At 42.5% G+C, this 20,345-nt stretch overlaps 1 protein-coding gene across 4 annotated transcripts in view; it reads right to left on the bottom strand.

Moving 5' to 3' along the window:
- The window catches only part of RUBCN (RUN and cysteine rich domain containing beclin 1 interacting protein), a 52,127-nt gene that overhangs the window by 18,732 nt on the left and 13,050 nt on the right, over positions 1-20,345 (bottom strand). The window contains exons 2-11 of one of the 4 annotated variants that reach the window (XM_005675055.2): positions 18,304-18,457; positions 11,857-11,940; positions 9,240-9,399; positions 8,288-8,394; positions 7,097-7,250; positions 5,930-6,463; positions 4,504-4,548; positions 2,289-2,384; positions 1,469-1,584; positions 478-685 (exon numbers count right to left, since the gene is read on the bottom strand). In XM_005675055.2, coding sequence (XP_005675112.1) covers positions 478-685; positions 1,469-1,584; positions 2,289-2,384; positions 4,504-4,548; positions 5,930-6,463; positions 7,097-7,250; positions 8,288-8,394; positions 9,240-9,399; positions 11,857-11,940; positions 18,304-18,457 — 1,658 coding nt within the window. Of the gene's footprint in view, positions 1-477; positions 686-1,468; positions 1,585-2,288; positions 2,385-4,503; positions 4,549-5,929; positions 6,464-7,096; positions 7,251-8,287; positions 8,395-9,239; positions 9,400-11,856; positions 11,944-18,303; positions 18,458-20,345 lie in introns of those variants that run through there. The other 3 variants (XM_005675056.2, XM_005675057.2, XM_013963449.2) reach the window with 3 other exon arrangements.

Genomic DNA, 20,345 nt, shown 5'->3' with positions numbered 1-20,345 from the left:
GTAATGAACAGGACAGAAAGAGGCATCTGACACTTTCTAGGGTCACAGTAAAAGCAAACTGGTAGGACTTCAATAGAAAAGTAAACAGAAGCTTGACTGGCAGTTATGCTGGGGAAATGGAAACCAGCTCTTGTTTCCCTTTCTTGTTTGATCTCCTTAAAAGTTTCACATAAGCAGGAAATACTGCTCTCTGGGAAGGGAAACTGCAACCAGTGGCCTCAGTTCTCCTCATATCAGAAACCTATTTTTTGGAAGCTATGTCTGAGGTAGAATGTAGATGAATTTCAGGACTCTGGTCTAGTAGAAACAAAAAAAAATCAGAACAACACAGAAAATCTTTCTGATGGCAGAGGAACCCTTGGCTTGGGTATAACATCTCATATGAACATATAAAGACAGAAAAGGAAGCCCACGAGGTACCACGTCTTGTCCAGAAGCCCTGAAGGGGCAGGAACAGGCATTCACAGCCTCACTCACTTCCATGCTCCATCTCCTGGTACCCGGGGAGCAGGTTCTTGGTGCGGATCTGCTGGCGACGAAGGCGGATCTTCTGCTTCAGTTCCTGGATCTCCCTGTCACTGTCCTCCTCCCCTTCCTCCTCTTCTAGGCACTGGCTCAGCATGTTGCACTTCATCAGCTCGATGGCAGCGATCAAGGACTCTGATATACTGAAGTGGGCATTCTCCTGGGGAAGGAGAGCGCCAACAAGGGGACACCTCAGGGACTGGTCTCGTGGAAAGGAATTTCCAAGATGTCTACTGCTTTCACTCGAAACACCCAGGGGAAATGCACACTGCCACTGGAGAGAAAGCTGATGGCCGGAAAATCTGTTCCAGGTTCTCTCTGCTCTTGTATCTGGCCATGCCCAGCCTTCCTGTCCCACTTTTCACATAAAAATATGACAGAGAAGTCAAGTTTTTCCTAAACTGGCAGGCAAGTTCCTTACCAACAGTAGCACCTGGGAAGCCCATAAAATGCTACAGGGACATTTTATTTATTACATATCTGAGCCTTAGAACAAAACAGGGAAGCTGATTTCAGGGACAGTCTTTATCTAAGGTTCCAGGGTCAAGGTCATGTGACTAAAATTCAATGTTTCTCTGCCCAAGGGAGCTTTTAAGGCAAGATCAGTAGTATTTTTGGACTCAGTGAGGAGCATAAGCTCCCTGAAGAGTTATCCAAGGACAGAACTTGTTGAGCTTATCTTTATGGTGACTTCTCTGTATTGTAGTCTACATGCGTGTTATTGCTGTTCACCCAAAACCTGTTTAGGACAAATGGCACCATACCCCTCTGGCTGGATCTCCCTGCTGCTGCTGCTAAGTCACTTCAGTCGTGTCCGACTCTATGCAACCTCATAGACGGCAGCCCACCAGGCTCCTCTGTCCCTGGGATTCTCCAGGCAAGAGTACTGGAGTGGGGTGCCATTGCCTTCATGGGCTTTTCAGTGGCTCCTTAGTGTCCTCACCTTTTCCAGGTCTGCACAGCTGCCGAAGTCTTGCTCAGACAGGTAGCTGATAAGGGACTGTCCTTCTGATGGTCTTCGGAACATGCCTTCTCCTGAACACAGGTACTGACTGCCCTCTGTTGGAAAATGGAATGTGGAGATGTCAAAAGCCCTGGCTTTGAAAAGCAAATCTTTACAGCCAAGCTTCTTTGAGAGATTTGATTATTTTAATGCTAAAGATGCTCAGAAGTCTTTCCCAATAATAGGTTAGAAAGATGTCTACCTTCTAAAGGAGTTTCTCTAAATCTCAGAATCCAAAAGCACTAAGTGCCTAGGTTAGAGAATGGTGGAATAAATGGAGAGAGCCTGGAGACCACCCTTTGACCACCTAAATTTAAAGATGACTTACGCATCCTCCTACCCACAAAAAAACAAAAAAAACCTGTGCTGTGAATCAGACAAGGAAACAAATGTCTTCTTCTTATGGATAATTTCAATGTGGAGTTTATCTTCTGGTCATTAGCCTCAAACACTCAAAGGCCTCTTTTCAAGGTCTCTCTCATCCACTCAGAGAGCCACTGTAGCTGGCTCACCAGACATTCACGGTGGTAGCACCCACAGCATAAGACGGTGGGACTCCTACGGCAGAGAGGAGCAAGAAAAAATGGTGGGGCTGTGTGATTTCTAGCACAGGGGTTGAAAATGATGAAGGGGAGGGTGAGACTGTATGGTGGGCACCCTCCACAGAGCTAAGATGAGCCACACAGCTCAGAGTGTGGCAGGCATGGGGGGAGCAGAGCAAAGACACGACTGCAGCCTGGCCTTCCTAGTGCTCACTTACCATACTCCATGTACAGAGAGCTGGGTGTGCTGACTTCACTGCTTTGACCAGAGTAGGACAAGGGGCCTCTCAACTTCGACTTATCACTGCAGGATTCTAGTGTCAGTGGCCACCAGGGAGCAAAAACACACATACGAGGTGAGCAACACATATATTCCCAACCTTGGAGTTTCAATATCTAACAGCTCCCATTCCCCACGCCCTCCCGGACAGGAGAGAGGGGGCACACCAACAGGACACAATCCAAGAATGCAGAACACATGGAGGAAGGGAGGTGGGAAGTCAGTGTATTCTAAGGAGAAAAGAGAGAAAACAAGACCCGGAAGGCAGCAACACAAAGGCGAAAAAGAAATCAACATGGATTCATGATCGGTTCTCTCCTCTTCCATCTTCTTACCAAGTGTTTCAGGAGTATCAGCCAATTTCTGCCCTCTTGATAAACCAGTTTAGAAAACAGTCCTCACAAACACATTGCAGCTTTTCTGATCCCTTGACACTAGACTTTAGAACAATATCAGAAGGGTTAAAGTCACTAAAAAAAATACTAGGATATGGCCTCTCTTGAGCCTGAAATATAAATTTGTCATACTTATAAATTTAACCTATTTTTGAACTGGCAGAACAGCAAAATAACACCCAGCAATATCCTTAAAAGAGCATCAAAACAATGCTAGAGAAGCCAAGGATGATGGCCCTGTAACCAAGGGGCTCAGCCCCAGGGCTGTGGGCTCAGCCCCAGGGCTGTGGACTCAACCTTCCTGGAGAAGGAAGGGAGGGGTTTATAAAAGAAGGTTCCAAGGTAGGAAGTGTCTGCGTAGAAGTTTTCAAGGAACGTTGAGAACTGAAAGGGGAGGAACAGCGGCAGGCACAGTTTGCAGGATATGGAAACGGATCTTCTCCAAAGGGAAACACAAAATTTCCCAGCGCCACAGAAGGACGAGCAGGCAGAAAAGCAGGTGGGTGCCTGAGAAATGAGCAGGACGCACTGGGAGAATGAATCACTGAGCAGCATCCAACCCATTTCCCTGACAGATGGTGCCGATTTGTCAACTGCTCCTCTCACAAAAAATGCTCCTACATGGTAAGCAATAACTCCATGTTTCCCTGGTGGCCCTGGCAGTGGGCTCTGCTCCTTACTACACACCAGCAGTCACCGTGATGTCATGGTGAGAAATCATGACTCAGACACAACCTCTGAGGTCCCTGGTCAAACTCAGTGCACAACACACACTCCAATACAAGCACCCTGTTCATTTACCAGGAAAACCCTAGCACAGAGGGAAGGATGATGCGTGCGAGAAGCTGCATATGAAAAGGCTGTCCAGCTTTGCTCACTGACCTCACTACCTCCTGATGTTGCCCATTCGACTGATCAGCTCTAATTCTCAGAACTTCCTCATACTGACTTGAAATCTGTCATCTCACAGTTTCTCATCTCCTTAAGGGCAATGCTCTTCTAAACAAAAGTCCTGCAGGCTTGTCTCTCTTTAACCTCTTTGCCATGCTAACATACCCAGTGTCTTCAGCCATTCATCCTTTTCAGTACACCCTAACCACTCTGCCTTGCAGGCACATTCCAGCATCAGTATCTCCATGCATTATGTACCCAGAATGGAACACACGTGCAGTTTGAATACCACTGTGAAAACCAAAGACACAGACTTAAGTCACTAGAAAAATCTTGTGTGATGGCTGGAATGAAGGGGTAGGGCTGGGGGAGGTGGAATTTACAGGGGAAGGAAGACAGATAAAAAGGAAACAGGGGACTCCAGGCGAGGCAAAAACATGCACTCACATCCAAGACCACAGAAAGAGGAGAAAATGTATTCTGGTGTTAATTCAAGGAAAATAAAGTAATTCATAGTAAGTACTCAGTTATGAGAAAAATTCTGCCATTGATTCATCATGATGTCTTAACAAATAGCAGGCCTCAGTTTCACCTCTAGGCAATACAGGATTGACAAGTATGAATTCTACCTCCAAAAAGCTGCTGAGAGAAGGAACGAGGCATTTGGAAGTCATAAGCAGAAAACATATCACATAAAATATTGGTACCATTTTACGACCAGGTCCAAGCATCACAACAGGACCAGACTAGCCAGGCTTGATTGACACCAGAATGGAAAAGGAAGTTCTTCACTAAGCAAGATGGTCACAGAGGAACAAAAGGAGGCAGGGGGTGGTGGACAGAGAGGAGGAGGACTGGCTCCCAAACCTGCAATGGGATCTTCAACTATAATGGTGATATTCCTGGGGCCTCCTGTATGTAGACAGACAGGTGCAGAGGAGAGTCCAGAAAATGAGAACAGAGAGTGAGAAAAAGAATGTCTTTTTATCCAGCAAAGGTGGGGGTGTAACTCCTGAGAGGGAAACCTAGTACAGACAGAGGGATGACACGTATGAGAAGCTGCACAGGACCCATACTCCCTCAGACCCTCCTGCTTAGGTTTTCTCTGGCTCCCTTTTCCAATGCAGGTTACTGTGGTTTCTGGAATCCACATGGATTCAAGAATGGGGAGAGGGGAGTTTTACATGCTCAAAGGCCAGCAACCTGGAGTACAGCAGACACCACATCTGCCCCATGAGATGTGAAGTAAGGGTCTAACCTATGCACTCTTCACATCTAAGAAACCTCATGGGAAGACAGACTTTGAATTGGAGGTTTCTTGGTTTCTGAACCAGTTCCAATGACCCAACCCACATTCTTGAGGGGAAAACAGAGACAAAAGTTTGCAATTCAGAAGTTTCAGATGAGGGCCTTAGCTCTCACCTATTAGAAATTATAAATAGAAATCAACAGCAGCTCTAGTTGTAAAGAATATCTTCCTTTTATGCTCTTAATTTTTTCTGCTTTATTTTGATACTATAATCCAAAGCTTTTCCACCCAGAACTGGATTTGAGCACAAAGGTCCATGTTCCACTTGCTTTTATGGACATGTTCTTACAAATGAAACCCAACCAAAGACTGCCAGACACCAACAACCTAGGAAAGATGATGGCAGGGAAACAGCAAACGCAGTGACACCCACCTTGGCCATGCGTGGGGTGCTCTCTGCTAGCAGCTGGTGTTTGTGTGAGGGTGGTCCCAGTAGCCAAGGCCTCCTTACCCGACTGCCTTTCAGCCTGAATTACTGATGCAGCGGTCAGCCCACCTACTTGTTTACTAGGTCCCATCACCCGACACTCACTACATCTCTAGTGTTAATCAGGGAATCCTAGTATCAGTTTGCCTCTCTCTTATTGTTATTATATTCTGACCAAACTTCTCAGGGAAGGAATTTAACAGGATTATTTTTAAAGCTCATTAGTACTTCCCCTCTGTCTGAGAGACACATTTAAAACTTAGACTATGATTAGTCACACTATCCTCTGAGCTAAAGAATTATGAAAGAATCCAAGAAAACACTTACTATTTAGCAATGTATAAATGAACAAACCTAACTATCCTCAGAGAGATTCTGGATTTAGATATCCACATTATATTACGAACTTCTCTTTTTCACTATAAGCAGGATACTCTTCATATCTTCAGAAACATAACTTCTCTTCCTGCCATTTGAAGACCCTTAAGAACAAATCTCCCTTCCACCGGTAATTCCGGAGGCCACCTTACTGACATGCGGTTGGTGGTTATCATTACCTGGGGCTCCTCTGGAGGCAATGTTGGTGTCCGAATGGGAGCGAGTATGGCTCTTCTTTGTTCCTCCGGTGACAGTGAGCGTTTGCCCCTCTGAGAAGCTAGATCTGCGAAGGACACTGGACAACTGGCTCTGCCTACCTCCCTCCTGGTCCCCTAGAGAAGAAGCAGCAGAGTCTGGCTTCTGAGAGCTGCTGGAGGAGAACAAGTTGGAGCTGCTGCTCTCGGTATTGCTGCTGTGACTCTGACAGCTGGCGGTCCGGCCCCGGGGGTCCTGGTTGCCAATGGCCAGGTACTCAGGCCCCTCGCTGGCATCACTTGGGGAGTCATTCTGGCTGCTGACCCAGGATGCTTCCAAGGGGCTGGTCAGAGTGCTGGAGCTCATCTCATTGGGGGTCGAGGGGGAGTCCTTGGCTAATGCAGTGACTGGAAGCAGAGGGTCTAGGACGGTTTGATCCTCTGCTGCTGAGACATGCCCTCTGCTTTCTTGAGGTTTTCGGGGCGGGCCAGAGAGTGAAAAGGAAGTAGATCTTCTTTCTAGGATATGAAAAGAAAGGGAAGGGAAAGGTGAGCTGGGAGCTTTTGAGCTGGTATGTATGAAGGGCTTCTCCACAGCTAAGGACTGAACTCCCTAAATGGGGGTGCCCAGGACATATGATGTCACCTCAAAAAAGGTTAAGTCATTCAAAGTAAGTAAAAATTTACTGAGAAGCAGCTAAGCCAAAAGCATGAGCTCTTGAGACAGCGGCTTCTTTGCTTACCAGTATGCATTCCCTATCTATAAAATGAGCAGTAGTAATAACACCTACTTCATAGGACTGTTTTGAGGATTAAATGAGATAATATAAACAGACTGACGACAACAGAGCCTGACATGTGGCGGGTACTGAAGGAATGTTAGCTATCATTACTGAAATGCCTTCTTGGCGATGTGGATTAGAAACCCAGGGGAAACTAAAACATCTCTTTCCTCTGTCGCTGTAATGATTCTACTGCATTATCTTAGGCTAGCTGCTATATTCCTCTTTAAGACTTCCATACTGAGACACGAAGTGTGACAAACTGCACCAGCTAGAGGCTCTATTATAGCCAGTGGGTGACCAACCACTATGTCCTCTGTTTTCCAAGGCTGAGGATACATGCCTTCACAATCCCTCACTGCCCCCATACCTAAGTTGTGGTGGGGGATTTGGTGGAGACTGGAGAAGGACCCAAAGTAGGAATGCTGAGCACTGTTGGTTGAAGGGGTAGATGCGGAACCAGGCAGAGCTGTCAGGCTGTGGCTCTTTGTCACCAGGAGTGGGCTCTCATGCTTTCTGGCAAACTATGGGAAAAAAAAAAAAGTGTCAGAATCAAGGATAGTGGCCCTCAGAGGAAGAGGACAGTATTATAGAAACACTGGCAGAAACTGGCCTTTGGTAGTAGATTTAAACTGCAGCCAGGGCCTGTAGAGACAGCATAGGTACCCTCTACCACAGCACACAACTTTGAAAGCTCAAAGTCTTGGCAAACATCATGGCTTCTGCAGCTGGAATCCTAGGTGATCAGACCAGGAATGCTTTATCGTGAAGGCAATACAGCAAAGGGCTTAAGTCTATGCACAAGGAGTCAGAATTCAGATACACTGGAGCTCAAAGCCAGGCCCAATTACAAGTTATTTAGTCCAAACATTGGGCAAATGATTTACCTACTCTGTCCCTCTGTGGCCTCCTTTATAAAATGAGATTAATGTCTACTTTACAGAGTTGTGAGGATTAAACGAGATGACGCATGTATTGTGCATAGCACCATGACTGGCATGCAGAGAATATTCAATAGGTGGCAAGCAAGAATCAAAATTTTAAAACCAGGAGAGATAGGGGATCCCTCCACAAGAGAAAGAGGGCTTGTGATTCCATTCTAGCCGAGGCACTGATATTAGTGATGGGATGAGTGACCTGGAGAATGAAAAATAAGCAACACAAAATAACAAAATTTCCTTGGAAAAAATGATCCTGTGTAACATTAGGCTGCACTACAGCTGATGCTCTGTCTACAGTCAGCTTGATTCACAATCATCCCTCTGCCATTTTTTCAAGCCTGCCCTTCAGGAGGTGCTTACTCAAACTAAAGATTTTTTAAGGATTGAAAAAAAAAAAGACAACTCCCTCCTCAAATAGACCTAAGCTTACTTACAAATAGGCTTTTCACTTCAACATATACTTTCTGGTACCTCCTCTTCTTTTCTAAGTTTTCTGTTTGTTTTTAATGAGAGCCTTTCAGCTCATAATTGCCTAAGTGAAGTAGTTTGCTACACAGGGTTACATCACGGTGAGGTCTAGGAGGCCAGAAGACAGACAGATAATTCCCTGCCCCCTTTACCATAGAAGCATCGATCTGAGCCAGCAGGCGAGGGTTGTTCTGTTCCACTGCTTCCAGGCACTGGAGCATGGCTGTGACGTGGGCATCACTTAGCAGGAAAGCAGTATCTGGGGAGAGAAAACTACGGCAGTGACGGAGCCCCTTAGGGAGAACTTCAGCCTCCCTATATGGCCCTGGGAGAAGGTCAGGGAAGGAGAGAGGGAAAAGGCAAAGATAAGGAGAATCACATCACTGTGGATAAGGGACAGATAAAGTACAGAAGAGGCTAAGTCATGTGCAGTATAGCTAAGAGGCCATGACAAGAGGCTACAAAATCAGAAAGACCCAGATGTGATCTCCGGCTTTGGGTGACTCTGGCCAATCACCTGACCTCCTTTGAGCTCTGCTTCTCTGATTAGAAAATAGGGGTATTAATACCCAACTCTTAGAGTTACTGTTGAGTGTGTATGTATAAAAAATAGATAACACTGACGAGAACATAGAAAACTCTCAGTAAATAGTATAAATTCTTTTATTAATGCTTTTTATTGTGCTAAAAGCCACATAATATAAAACTTACTATTTAACCATATCTAACTATACAGGCCAGTGGCACTAAGTACATTCACATTGCTGTGCAACTCTCACCACCATCTCTCCGCCATCACTGTCCTGAATTGAAACTCTGTCCACATTAAGACACTCTAAGTCCCCATTCTCCCTTCCTACCCCCATAGTAGTTATTCTTATTGATCTGTGTGTATAAGAGTGGGGAAATACCTTAGCATAAAGCGTGACTGTGTTTTATATAAGATGTTAGACAGAAGACTAGATACATATTTCTGATTAGAATCTCTGTGATACCAAGTAAAAGTATGAGACCCCTGGGTAAAAGTGGGTCTATAAAGAATAGTAAAGTCGAGGAGAATGAGGAAGTCCATGCAGCAGTCCTGGAGAGGTGACCTCTACCTACCTGTGTAGAATTTTCTGATGTACTGTCTGTCCCCCAGCAGAGGTCGGAGCTGGGCTGAGAGGCAGTGGCACTGCAGGCTGTGCTGCAGCCACAGCTCAGCCACGGCACGCTCACTCACGCCATCCGTGCCGCTCTGGCCATTCTCATGCAAGTTGATAAACTGAGAGCAAAGAAGCATGAGTCAAAATATACATCCTGATCAATCCAGCAAAGTTGAGGCCTAATGGCATGAAAACTAAACTGAGCAAGGTCAGAGGAGTTAATCAGAGGTATCTGCCCTCCAGCTAGCATCTAGATGTTGTAGAGGAAGGAGAAGGAGGGAAGAGATTACTGGCCCTGCTGCTGGTGTGGACCACTAGAAAGGGATTAAGCAGTCAAGACATAATATGCAGCTCCAGGAGAGGACAAAGCTGCTACATCTGTCTCTTTATGTTCTAACTCCAAAGAGGCATCTATTCTGGAATATTCAGAGGAAAAATGAACTTGACCCCCTGGGTTCTCTCCTAGAGTCTTCTATTTCAGGTATGCAGGTCAAGAAGCAACAGTGAGAACTGGACATGGAACAATGGACTGGTTCCAAATTAGGAAAGGAGTACATCAAGGCTGCACACTGTCACCCTGCTTATTTAACTTATATGCAGAGTATGATGCCAGGCTGGATGAAGCACAAGCTGGAATCAAGATTGCTGGGGAAAATATCAATAACCTCAGATATGCAGATGACACCACCCTTATGGCAGAAAGTGAAGAACTAAAGAGCCTCTTGATGAAGGTGACAGAGGAAGAAAGCTGACTTAAAACTCAACATTTAAAAAATGAATATTGTGGCATTCAGTCCCATCACTTCATGGCAAATAGATGGGGGAAACAATGGAAACAGTAACAGACTATTTTCTTGGGCTCCAAAATCACTGTAAATGGTGACTGCAGCCATGAAATTAAAAGACACTTGCTCCTTGGAAGAAAAGTTATGACCAACCTAAACAGCATATTAAAAAGCAGAGACATTACTTTGCCAACAAAGGTCCATCTACTCAAAGCTGTGGTTTTTCCAGCAGTCATGTACAGATGTGAGTTGGACTATAAAGAAAGCTGGACACCAAAGAATTGATGCTTTTGAACTGTGGTGTTGGAGAAGACTCTTGGACTGCAAGGAGATCCAACCAGTCAATCCTAAAGGAAATCAGTCCTGAATATTCTTTGAAAGGACTGATGCTGAAGCTGAAGTGCCAATACTTTGGCCGCCTGATGCAAAGAACTGACTCATTGGAAAAGACCCCGATGCTGGAAATGATTGAAGGCGGGAGGAGAAGGGGACAACAGAGGATGAGATGGTTGGATGGCACCACTGTCTCAATAGACATGAGTTTGAGCAAGCTCCAGGAGATGGTGGACAGAGAAGCCTGTGTGCTGTAGTCCATAGCGTCACAAAGAGTCAGACACAACCTGGTGACTGAACAACAACAACCAGAAAAGAAGGCAAGAAAAACCTGGGGTAAGAAATCTAGGAAAAATGCCCCCAAAGATTCTTTCCCAAAGAGAAACCACCTAAGCACCTCTTTCTGGCTCTCACCACAGCATTCTCTATTTGAAACATACTTCTATTGGCTATTTCTAAAAGTAAGGTTTCATAGCCTACCATCAGTGCAAAAAAAAAAATGTATGGATGGCACTTTCAGGTAGCTTCTAAGAGGAAATGATAATAGCAACACATTTTGGAAAAGAAAGTTAGAAAGGGGGGTTTGGTGGGAAAAATAAAGTGATAAGGACCGAAAAAAAAAATCCATGTAAGAAAATCACTGTGCTCTGGTCTTTTCTCAGAAAAAATGGCCAGAGTGACCACCCTGTTATTTGGTTCTCTGATCATTTAAAAATATACTTTTCCAGACATCGCCTCAGCAATGAACCTGGCAGTAAGTGTGATATACATGAAACAAGACTGGTCATGAATCAGTAAGTATTGGAGATGGGGTGATGGATATTTTGGGTTCATTTCACGAATCTAATTTTGACTACGCTTGAAAATTTCCACAACCAAAATTTCCACAATCATTTGGCAGTGATTGCTGTGGAACTAGTTTTGTAACTCTGGCCAAGTTACCTAACCTCCTGGAGCTCGGTCCCTGGCTGGGAATCAGGGCTACTATACTGAGCTGAGAGAACAGGAGAGTAGAGGGCTACAACGGAAGCTAAAGTTGTTGGGAATGTATTAGGTTCCATTTGACACTGGCCTCCAGGAACCTCACATTTTTTTGTATTTGATATATCCTCTTCTTCTTAAGCAGTTACCACATATCAGTCCTACTTACCCCTAACCATTCAGAAAACGTCTTGCCATTTGCTCAGGATTCTGAAAAGCTTCATTCTGGTCCCATATTTGCAAATCTTTTGAAAATTAAAAAACTTTATACCTCTTCCCTAGAGGAGGGAAAGTGGCCTAAAGCAAGGAGTGTGTAAGGCTTATCTTTTAAAGCATCCTCCTCTCAAATCAGTCTGACAGGAATAATTTCCTCTCCTTAGTTAACAGGAAACTTGCCATATGCCATCCCTCTAGCCTAGGAGACTCTGCATACAGAACATCAAACAACGAAGCCTTGTGGTTGCCTTTACTTCTTACCTTCTCCACATGAAGGGCTGAGTGGGGACTGAGCCAGCGAATGTCTTTCACAAACTGCCAGTAATCAGTCTGGCGGCAACACACCTGTTTCAGGAACACATAAGGTAAACAAATCATTACCATTTTGGACCACATCTAGTTCTCATATCCATATTCCAAGAGAGGGAAAAGAAAACCCTAACCTTCCCTTGCCACAATAAAGGTTCTCAACAGCAATCAAAGGAACACATACAGATAGTCACCCTTTTAAAGATCAATTGTTAAAAACTATTCTAACTGTTCTTTAAAGGAGGTAATATATGCATATGATATAGAAGGTTATACAGTTGACCCTTGAACAACACAGGTTTAAACTGTGTGGGTCCTCTTCTATGTGGAATTTTTTCAATAAATATACTGGAAAAAAATTTTGAAGGTTTGTAACAATTTGAAAATAACTCATAGATGAACTGCATAGCTTGGAAATATTGAAAAAAATTAGGAAAGTTAGATATCTCATGAATGCATAAAATATATGTAGATGCTAGCCTATTTTATCATTTACTGCTATAAAATCTATACACACCTGTTATGAAAAGTTAAAGTTTATGAAAACTTACACACACAAACACTTAGGGGCCACAGATGGTGCCATTTGCAGTCACGAGAAGTGTAAACAAATATATAGAAGAACATCAAATCATAATTGCACAGTTAATTTTATGCAGTTATGTACTACTATAATAATTTTGGCTTCCCTGGTGGCTCAGACAGTAAAGCGTCTGCCTGCAGTGCAGGAGACCCGGGTTTGATCCCTGGGTTGGGAAGATCCCCTGGAGAAGGAAATGGCAACCCACTCCAGTACTCTTGCCTGGAAAATTCCATGGACTGAGGAGCCTGGTAGGCTATAATCCATGGGATCGCAAAGAGTCGGACACGACTGAGTGACTTCAGTTCAGTTTATAATAATTTTGTAGCCACCTCCTGTTATTGTGAGCTCAAATGTTGCAAGTGTCCACTCAAAATGCCATGTGATACTAATCATCTCTGTATGAGCTGTTCGGCTCTTCAGTAAAATACATACTGCAGTAAAAAGTGACCTCTCCCAGTTCTCATGTATTTTCCATTGTGTTTAATGTAATAGCAAAAATTCTGAATAACACTCTCAGACCCAGATGAAGTGCCACTAGCAATGTTGGGAGTGCTCCCAAGAAGTAGAGGAAAGTCATGGCATTATAAGAAAAAGCCGAATCTACACCATAGATTGAGGCCTGCAGGTGCAGTTACCCACCATTTCAAGATAAATGAATCCAGTATAAGGACTATGGTGAAAAAAGAAAAGGAAATTTGTGAAGCTGTTGCTGTAGCTACTCCAGCAGGCACAAAAATCTTGTACTATTTGAGAAATAACTTTAATCACATATTGAAAACTCAGCTTTTATGTGGGTACAGGATTGTTATAGGGAAGACATCCCTAAAGACTCTAATATGATTTAAGAAAAAGCAAAGTCATTATGTGACAACTGAAAGCAAAAAAGGTGGAGGATCTAAAGATGGAGAATTTAATGCCAACAAAGGATGGTTTGAAATTTTTAGAAAGAGGTTTGGAGAAGCGGCTTCTGCTGACCAAGAAGCAGCAGACAAATTCAGACACTGTTAAGAAAATAATTAAGGAGGAAAGAAAAAAAAAAAAAGAAAAGAATTGAGGAGAAAAGATATCTGCTACTGGTGTTTAATGAAGATGAAAGTACCCTATTCTGGGGAAAAGGGAAGAAATGACACAAAGGACGTTTACTGGTAAGGAAGAAAAGCGAGCATGAGGATTTAGGACAGAAAGGGACAGGCTTACTCCTCTGTTCTGCGCAAATGCAGTCAGATTTATGATCAGGACTGCCCTTATCTACAGGGTAATAACTTACTTTCTTCTAAATGCTTTGATAATTTTTAAGTAAAAACACACATGCTATTTACATATTCAGAAAAGAAATAAACAGGGACTTCCCTGGTGGTCCAATGGTTAAGACTCCATGATCCCAAAGCAGGGGGCACGTGTTTGATCCCTGGTCAGAGAACTAAGATTCCACATGCCGCAGAGTACAGCCAAATATATACATACACATACTCAAGAGGTCTTTTTTGTTATTATTGTTATTTTTAAATTGGAACATCTATATGCCAACTACAGGTTTCTTTTTAGTGGTGGAAAAGGGGGGATCTTTGTACTTATAGTAAGCTCAGACATCTCGGGGGTTAAGCGTCTCCACATTTCCAAGCAGCAGAAAAGGGGTTATCAAACACACCGTGCCTTGTGGAAAGACTAAAAGGTAGTCCAGATGCAGGATGTCAAGGAAAATGAGATTCCTTTAAGAATAGGGTTATGATGTTATAGCTTCCTAAGGCCCTGAGTGATTAAAAAAAAACACAGTTCACATTCCAAAACACATCCCTAGAAAAGCACAAAAGAGATATGCCCAGCATGAATCATTGTATCCCCTCCCCCTCCAAGGGCACAACACCCAGAATAGCTTCCTGATGACACAGCAGCTAGAAGCCTTTGAAAGCCTTAATCTTTAGAGAGGAAATGAGAGGGAAAAAACAAGTCCTTGACACAGACTTTAATTTTTAGATCTTTACAAGGCAGAACAAGAGCAGCGGCGAAGGTGGTATGGATCTTTTGTCATTAATTCTTCTCACTTGAGCCTGTAGTTGCTAAATGTATGTGGATGATGGGTTTTTCTGGTTTGCTCTGCTTCCACCGACTAACACTATTGCTATTTTGTAGGTGACCATATACTTTAATAGTGTTCATTCTGGTGACCAAGTGCCTTCACAGATCTTATTACTTATTCATAACAATAATATTGTGTTGCATTTACCAAGCATCTTTCACTTAGGAATTTCACTTCACTATTTCATCATGACACATTTTCTCTTTCTGGCACAGATGGTAAAACTGTCTTGTGATTACAGTAAAATGATTACTCCAGATGATGATGTAAAATTAGTAACAGAGCCAAGAAAAGAACTTTTTTACTATCAAGATGCAAGGACGTGAACCACTAAATGATGGTGCCTCTAATCTGGTAGGTCCTTAGTCTGTATTGGGTTTTTATAAAACCTTTTGGTACAGTTCCCAACTCTGGTTTTGGGAGACTAAGGAGCTAGCAATGCCACAGACTAGTATTTTAAACATCAGGAGGAAGGGCAATCTTATGAGAGAAGATAAGTTTGTTTTGGGTCATCCTGTGCTTGGCCTGTAGGACAGCCAGCCAGATGATAATGTATAGCAGATAGGTAGTCTTGCAGATCTAAAATTCAGCAGAGAGGTTTGAGCTGGGGATTGCTAGCATACAGGTGATGGTTAAAACAATGCAAATAAATGAGACTGTTTCAGGAAAATGTACAAAGTAAGATGAGATAAGGAAGTAGGACTGGACTCTATTAAAAACTAAAATAATGCTCAAAATTCTCCAAGCCAGGCTTCACAGTACGTGAACCGTGAACTTCCAGATGTTCAAGCTGGATTCAGAAAAGGCAGAGGAACCAGGGATCAGATTGCCAAAATCCAATGGATCATCGAAAAAGCAAGAGAGTTCCAGAAAAACATCTACTTCCACTTTATTAACTATGCCAAAGCCTTTGACTGTGTGGATCACAATAAACTGTGGAAAATTCTGAAAAAGAGGGGAATACCAGACCACCTGACCTGCCTCCTGAGAAATCTGTATGCAGGTCAAGAAGTAACAGTTAGAACTGGTCATGGAACAACAGACTGGTTCCAAATCGGGAAAGGAGTATATCAAGGCTGTATATTGTCACCCTGCTTATTTAACTTCTATGCAGAGTACATCATGAGAAATGCTGGGGTGGATGAAGCAAAGCTGGAATCAGGATTGCTGGGAGAAATATCAATAACCTCAGATATGCAGATAACACCACCCTTATGACAGAAAGCAAACAACTAAAAAGACTCCTGATGAAAGTGAAAGAGGAGAGTGAAAAAGTTGGCCTAAAACTCAACATTCAGAAAACTAAGATCATGGCATCCAGTCCCATCAGTTCATGGCAAAAAAGAAGGGAAAACAATGGAAACAGTGACAGACTTTTATTTTGGGGGGCTCCAAGATCACTGAAGATGGTGACTGCAGCCATGAAATTAAAAGATGCTTGCTCCTTGGAAGGAAAGCTGTGACAAACCTAGACAGCATATTAAAAAGTAGAGACATTACTTTGCTAACAAAGGTCCATCTAGTCAAAGCTATGCTTTTCCCAGTAGTCATGTATGGATGTGAGAGTTAGACTAAAAAGAAAGCTGAGTGCCAAAGAATAGATGCTTTTGAACTGCGGTGTTGGAGAAGACTCTTGAGTCTCTTGGACTGCAAGGAAATCCAACCAGCCAATCCTAAAGGAAATCAGTCCTGAATATTCACTGGAAGGACTGATGCTGAAGCTGAAACTCCAATACTTAGGGCACGTGATGCAAAGAACTGACTCACTGAAAAAGACCCTGATGCTAGGAAAGATTGAAGGTGGGAGAAGGGGACCACAGAGAATGAGATGGCTGGATGGCATCACCGACTCGATGGACGTGAGTTTGACTAAGCTCTGGGAGTTGACGATGGGCAGGGAAACCAGTCCATGGGGTCGCAAAAAGTTGGACACGACTGAGCAACTGAACTGAACTGAAAGTCTGAGAGGAAGAAATTCCAGGGAAAGAAACTACGAAAGAGTGGTCGTAGGGGTAGAAGGAGGTCTCTGTGAGACTGAAGATAATAATGCAACATGAGTCAAGGTCTGATGATGTTCAACAGTGAAGAACACGAGACAGTGTTCAGAGGGAAGATGTGCACTGGATTTGGTAACACGAGCTTACTTAAACTTCAGTAGCAAGAACAGCAGTGGTAAGGGCAGAAGCAAGATTGTGGTGGGTTAAATTATTTGTTCTATAAATTCCGATGTTCGTATTCTTTTTCACAGGACAACATGTAACTTGAAGCTTAAAAAAAATGAAAGGAACATTTATTAATTACTTCCTATGTACCATGAACTGTGGTAGGCCAATTTGTATGCTGTTTCATTTAATCTTTCTATCAAACATTATGACATAAATAATATTATCATTATTTTGACAGATGAGAAAAAGCTCAAAAAAGATAACATCACCTAATAGTTAAGACTGACAGACAACTTATTACACTTTCTAAAGCTTTTTCAGGTATTATCTCATTTAATCCTCACAACAACCCTATGAGATACATACCAGTGTAACCACCTCATTTCACAAATGAGGAAACAGAAGTACTAATAGTCATGTAACTTACTCAGTACCACACAGTGGTGAAACTGAGATTAAAATAAGAGCAGTCTGACTCAGAGACCCATAATTATTACTACTGTCATTTTTTCCCCAAGGACCTGAGCAATGTCAATCCAGGTTCTGTCTGATTCTGAAGATGTCTGTCTCCTATACAATGTCGCATCCAAACTCCTTGAGTGAGATTTTAATAATGATGACCATTGAGAAGAATTCAGTTCTTTAAAGGATAAAAATTGTCCTCAGATCTTCAAAATTCTTTAGAAAGAGGGCCTCACTTTCAGAACTTACTCTGAATAAAGAGAATCTAACCTAAGCCAACTTTTCCAGTGAATTCTGAAAAAACTCAACAAGAAAACTGTTTAAAGAGTTTGTTTAGAGGTAATACACACTATATTGGAAGGGAAGGTAGCACATTAAATCCTATCAACTATGAATATCTTAATACCAATTCATTTTTTCCCAGTGTGACTGCTAGCTGAGAATAACCTCTGATTAAAAAAGAAAGACAAGCCGAGCTCAGAAAAAGGTTTCAGGAAAGAAAACTAGGCCCTGACTAGGGAAGAGCATGAGTGTTTGAGAACACAAATTATGCACATATATAAGAGGTTTGATTTTTAAAAAGTGGAAGATCAGATCCAATGACCCACTTGACAGTTCTACCCAGAATCAAACCTTATTTAAAACACTGCAAATGAAGTAACTGCTATTGAGAACTGAAGCAGAAACCACTGAGATTTAACTCATTTTTAATACTCAAAGCTTATTAGAGTGTTTGAGGATATAAGGAAAAGAAGCTCAACATCAACAAAGTTTATACAGAAAAAAATGTAAGCTATAACTAAAAACTATCATTCATAAGCATCAACCAGTTATCTACCAAATGATGTTCAAAGGATAGTCTAAAAATGACAATATCTTGTAAATATTTCTCAGATATATCCTAGGATACTCTTGAGAGGAAAACCTTAATGATTCATCACAACACTGTCCTTCTCCTCCTCATTATCATCATATTACCGTCCTGCTCTCAAGGACTCTCAACACGCGCAGTTGCCTTCATTTTCTCTCTGCCAACAATTTAATGCAAATATTTCTTTCCAACAAGTGATCTGGCCAATCTGGCAAAAAAAGAAAAGAAGCAGTATACATACCTGGTCATGGATGAGCCCATGATAGAGGATGCTCTGCATGTCTCTGCAAAGCCGCTCCAGGCCACCATACTTGGACCAGACATTGGGGCTGTTGGCTGACACTAAACCCTCCACAGTAGTCTTCAAATTACCCAGCAACTGCCAGTGCTCCCTCCTGCAAGGCCATCAGTTATACCAATGGTTAGTTTCTTTGTTGTACTTGACCATACCATGTCAAAGAAAGTCTAAGACAAGAAGCCTCCTGTCCCACATCCTAACATTCTCTCCCCTATTAATTTTTCACTTGGGTGTAAGACCCCATTCTGAGAGGACTGAAGCTATAAACAACACTAAGATTTTAAAATGTTTAAAAAAGCCCTCATATTTACATAGCATATTGTTCTTTGTAAGCTGATCTTCATCTACTATCATTTTATCCTCACACAAGTAGCCCATAACCCTGTGTTTCTTGGCTTGTGAGCCATTAAGATCCATTTCTGGGCTTCCCCAGTGGCTCAGTTGGTAAAGATCCATTTCTGGGCAATGACATTATGTGAGGACTACATAAAGAGATGAAGGGCATTTGCTGAAAACCAGAAACCTTTGGCTGAACAAAAAAGCCAAAAAACAACTTTTTATTAAACTGTATTTTCAGTACTAAGTATATATATCTGTACACAAACATTATAGATAAGAATAAAAATTGCCCATGATTTTTTCCCATGATTTTTTAAGCTAAAATTGAGGCAAAAATGTCCTAAGCTAGCACTAAGCCACTTAGGACACGTCCCCAAGTCAATCAACTATTGGCTCATTCTCCTGGATCATCTGGAGCACTTCAGCGGAAAAGTCTAAAAATTGCTGCCCTAGATGATGTTCAAGGTTCCTCCCAAATTCCCAGCATTTTCTCAATACAGCTTCCGACCCAATAAAAATTCAAAACCAGCTGCAATTGAATAAAAAGAATTGGATGCACAGAATCAAATGGATAAGGAAAACATGAGGAGATGAGGTATCAGACTCCTCCTCTTGGGCCCCCGACTGCTACGCTGTACACTCTGCCTAGCTTTTTCATATCTTGTTAGAACGCTGCTCTTTCCTCTTCAAGGACAGTCCTGGGGATGGTTATAGTTTCTTCAAGGGACTTTTACCATTACCAGTTTAGCATCATTTAAATAGCTGCAAGGGTAGGAGGGTTCTGAATTGAAATCCTTTCTAACTCCATCAGTTTTCAAAACTAACCTCTCCTACATTTTGCACATTTTCTAAGCCATTTTTGAAAAGAGGATGAATAGAGTAATGGCAGACAAATAAAATAAAATAAATGAAGCTAGGTCTGGTACAGGAGTATTATCTAAAAAGGAAAAGCAAGATGGCTCTCACTCTGATCTTCTACTCTAGAGCCCTTGAGATCAAGAATTTATTCAAATGGGGAGACACCAGGTTTTTTTAACCTTATGTCATTAAACATTTGAGTCACCAGGCTCCCCTGTTCTATTTCTCCCCCCATCGAGTTTTACTAAGATATATTAGTACTCAGATATAATGTAACATTATATTAGTTTAAGGCATACAACATAATGATTTGATATATGTATATACTGTGAAATGATTACCACAATAAGTTCAGTGAACATCTATCGCCTCACACAGTTATAACTTTTGTTCCTTGTGATGAGAACATTTAAGATCTACTCTTTTAGCAACTTTCAAATATATTACCACAATACAGCACTGTTAACTATAGTCACTATGCTCTATATTCAGTTCAGTTCAGTTCAGTCGCTCAGTCGTGTCCAACTCTTTGTGACCCCATGAATCGCAGCACGCCAGGCCTCCCTGTCCATCACCATCTCCCGGAGTTTACTCAGACTCACGTCCATCGAGTCCGTGATGCCATCCAGCCATCTCATCCTAGGTCGTCCCCTTCTCCTCCTGCCCCCAATCCCTCCCAGCATCAGAGTCTTTTCCAATGAGTCAACTCTTCGCATGAGGTGGCCAAAGTACTGGAGCTTCAGCTTTAGCATCATTCCTTCCAAGGAAATCCCAGGGTTGATCTCCTT

The sequence above is a fragment of the Capra hircus genome, chromosome 1 (genome assembly GCF_001704415.2).
Source record: "Capra hircus breed San Clemente chromosome 1, ASM170441v1, whole genome shotgun sequence".
Lineage (NCBI taxonomy): Eukaryota > Metazoa > Chordata > Mammalia > Artiodactyla > Bovidae > Capra > Capra hircus.
Note: the sequence above shows the minus strand (reverse complement) of the source record. Positions and strands in the feature narration are given on the sequence as shown.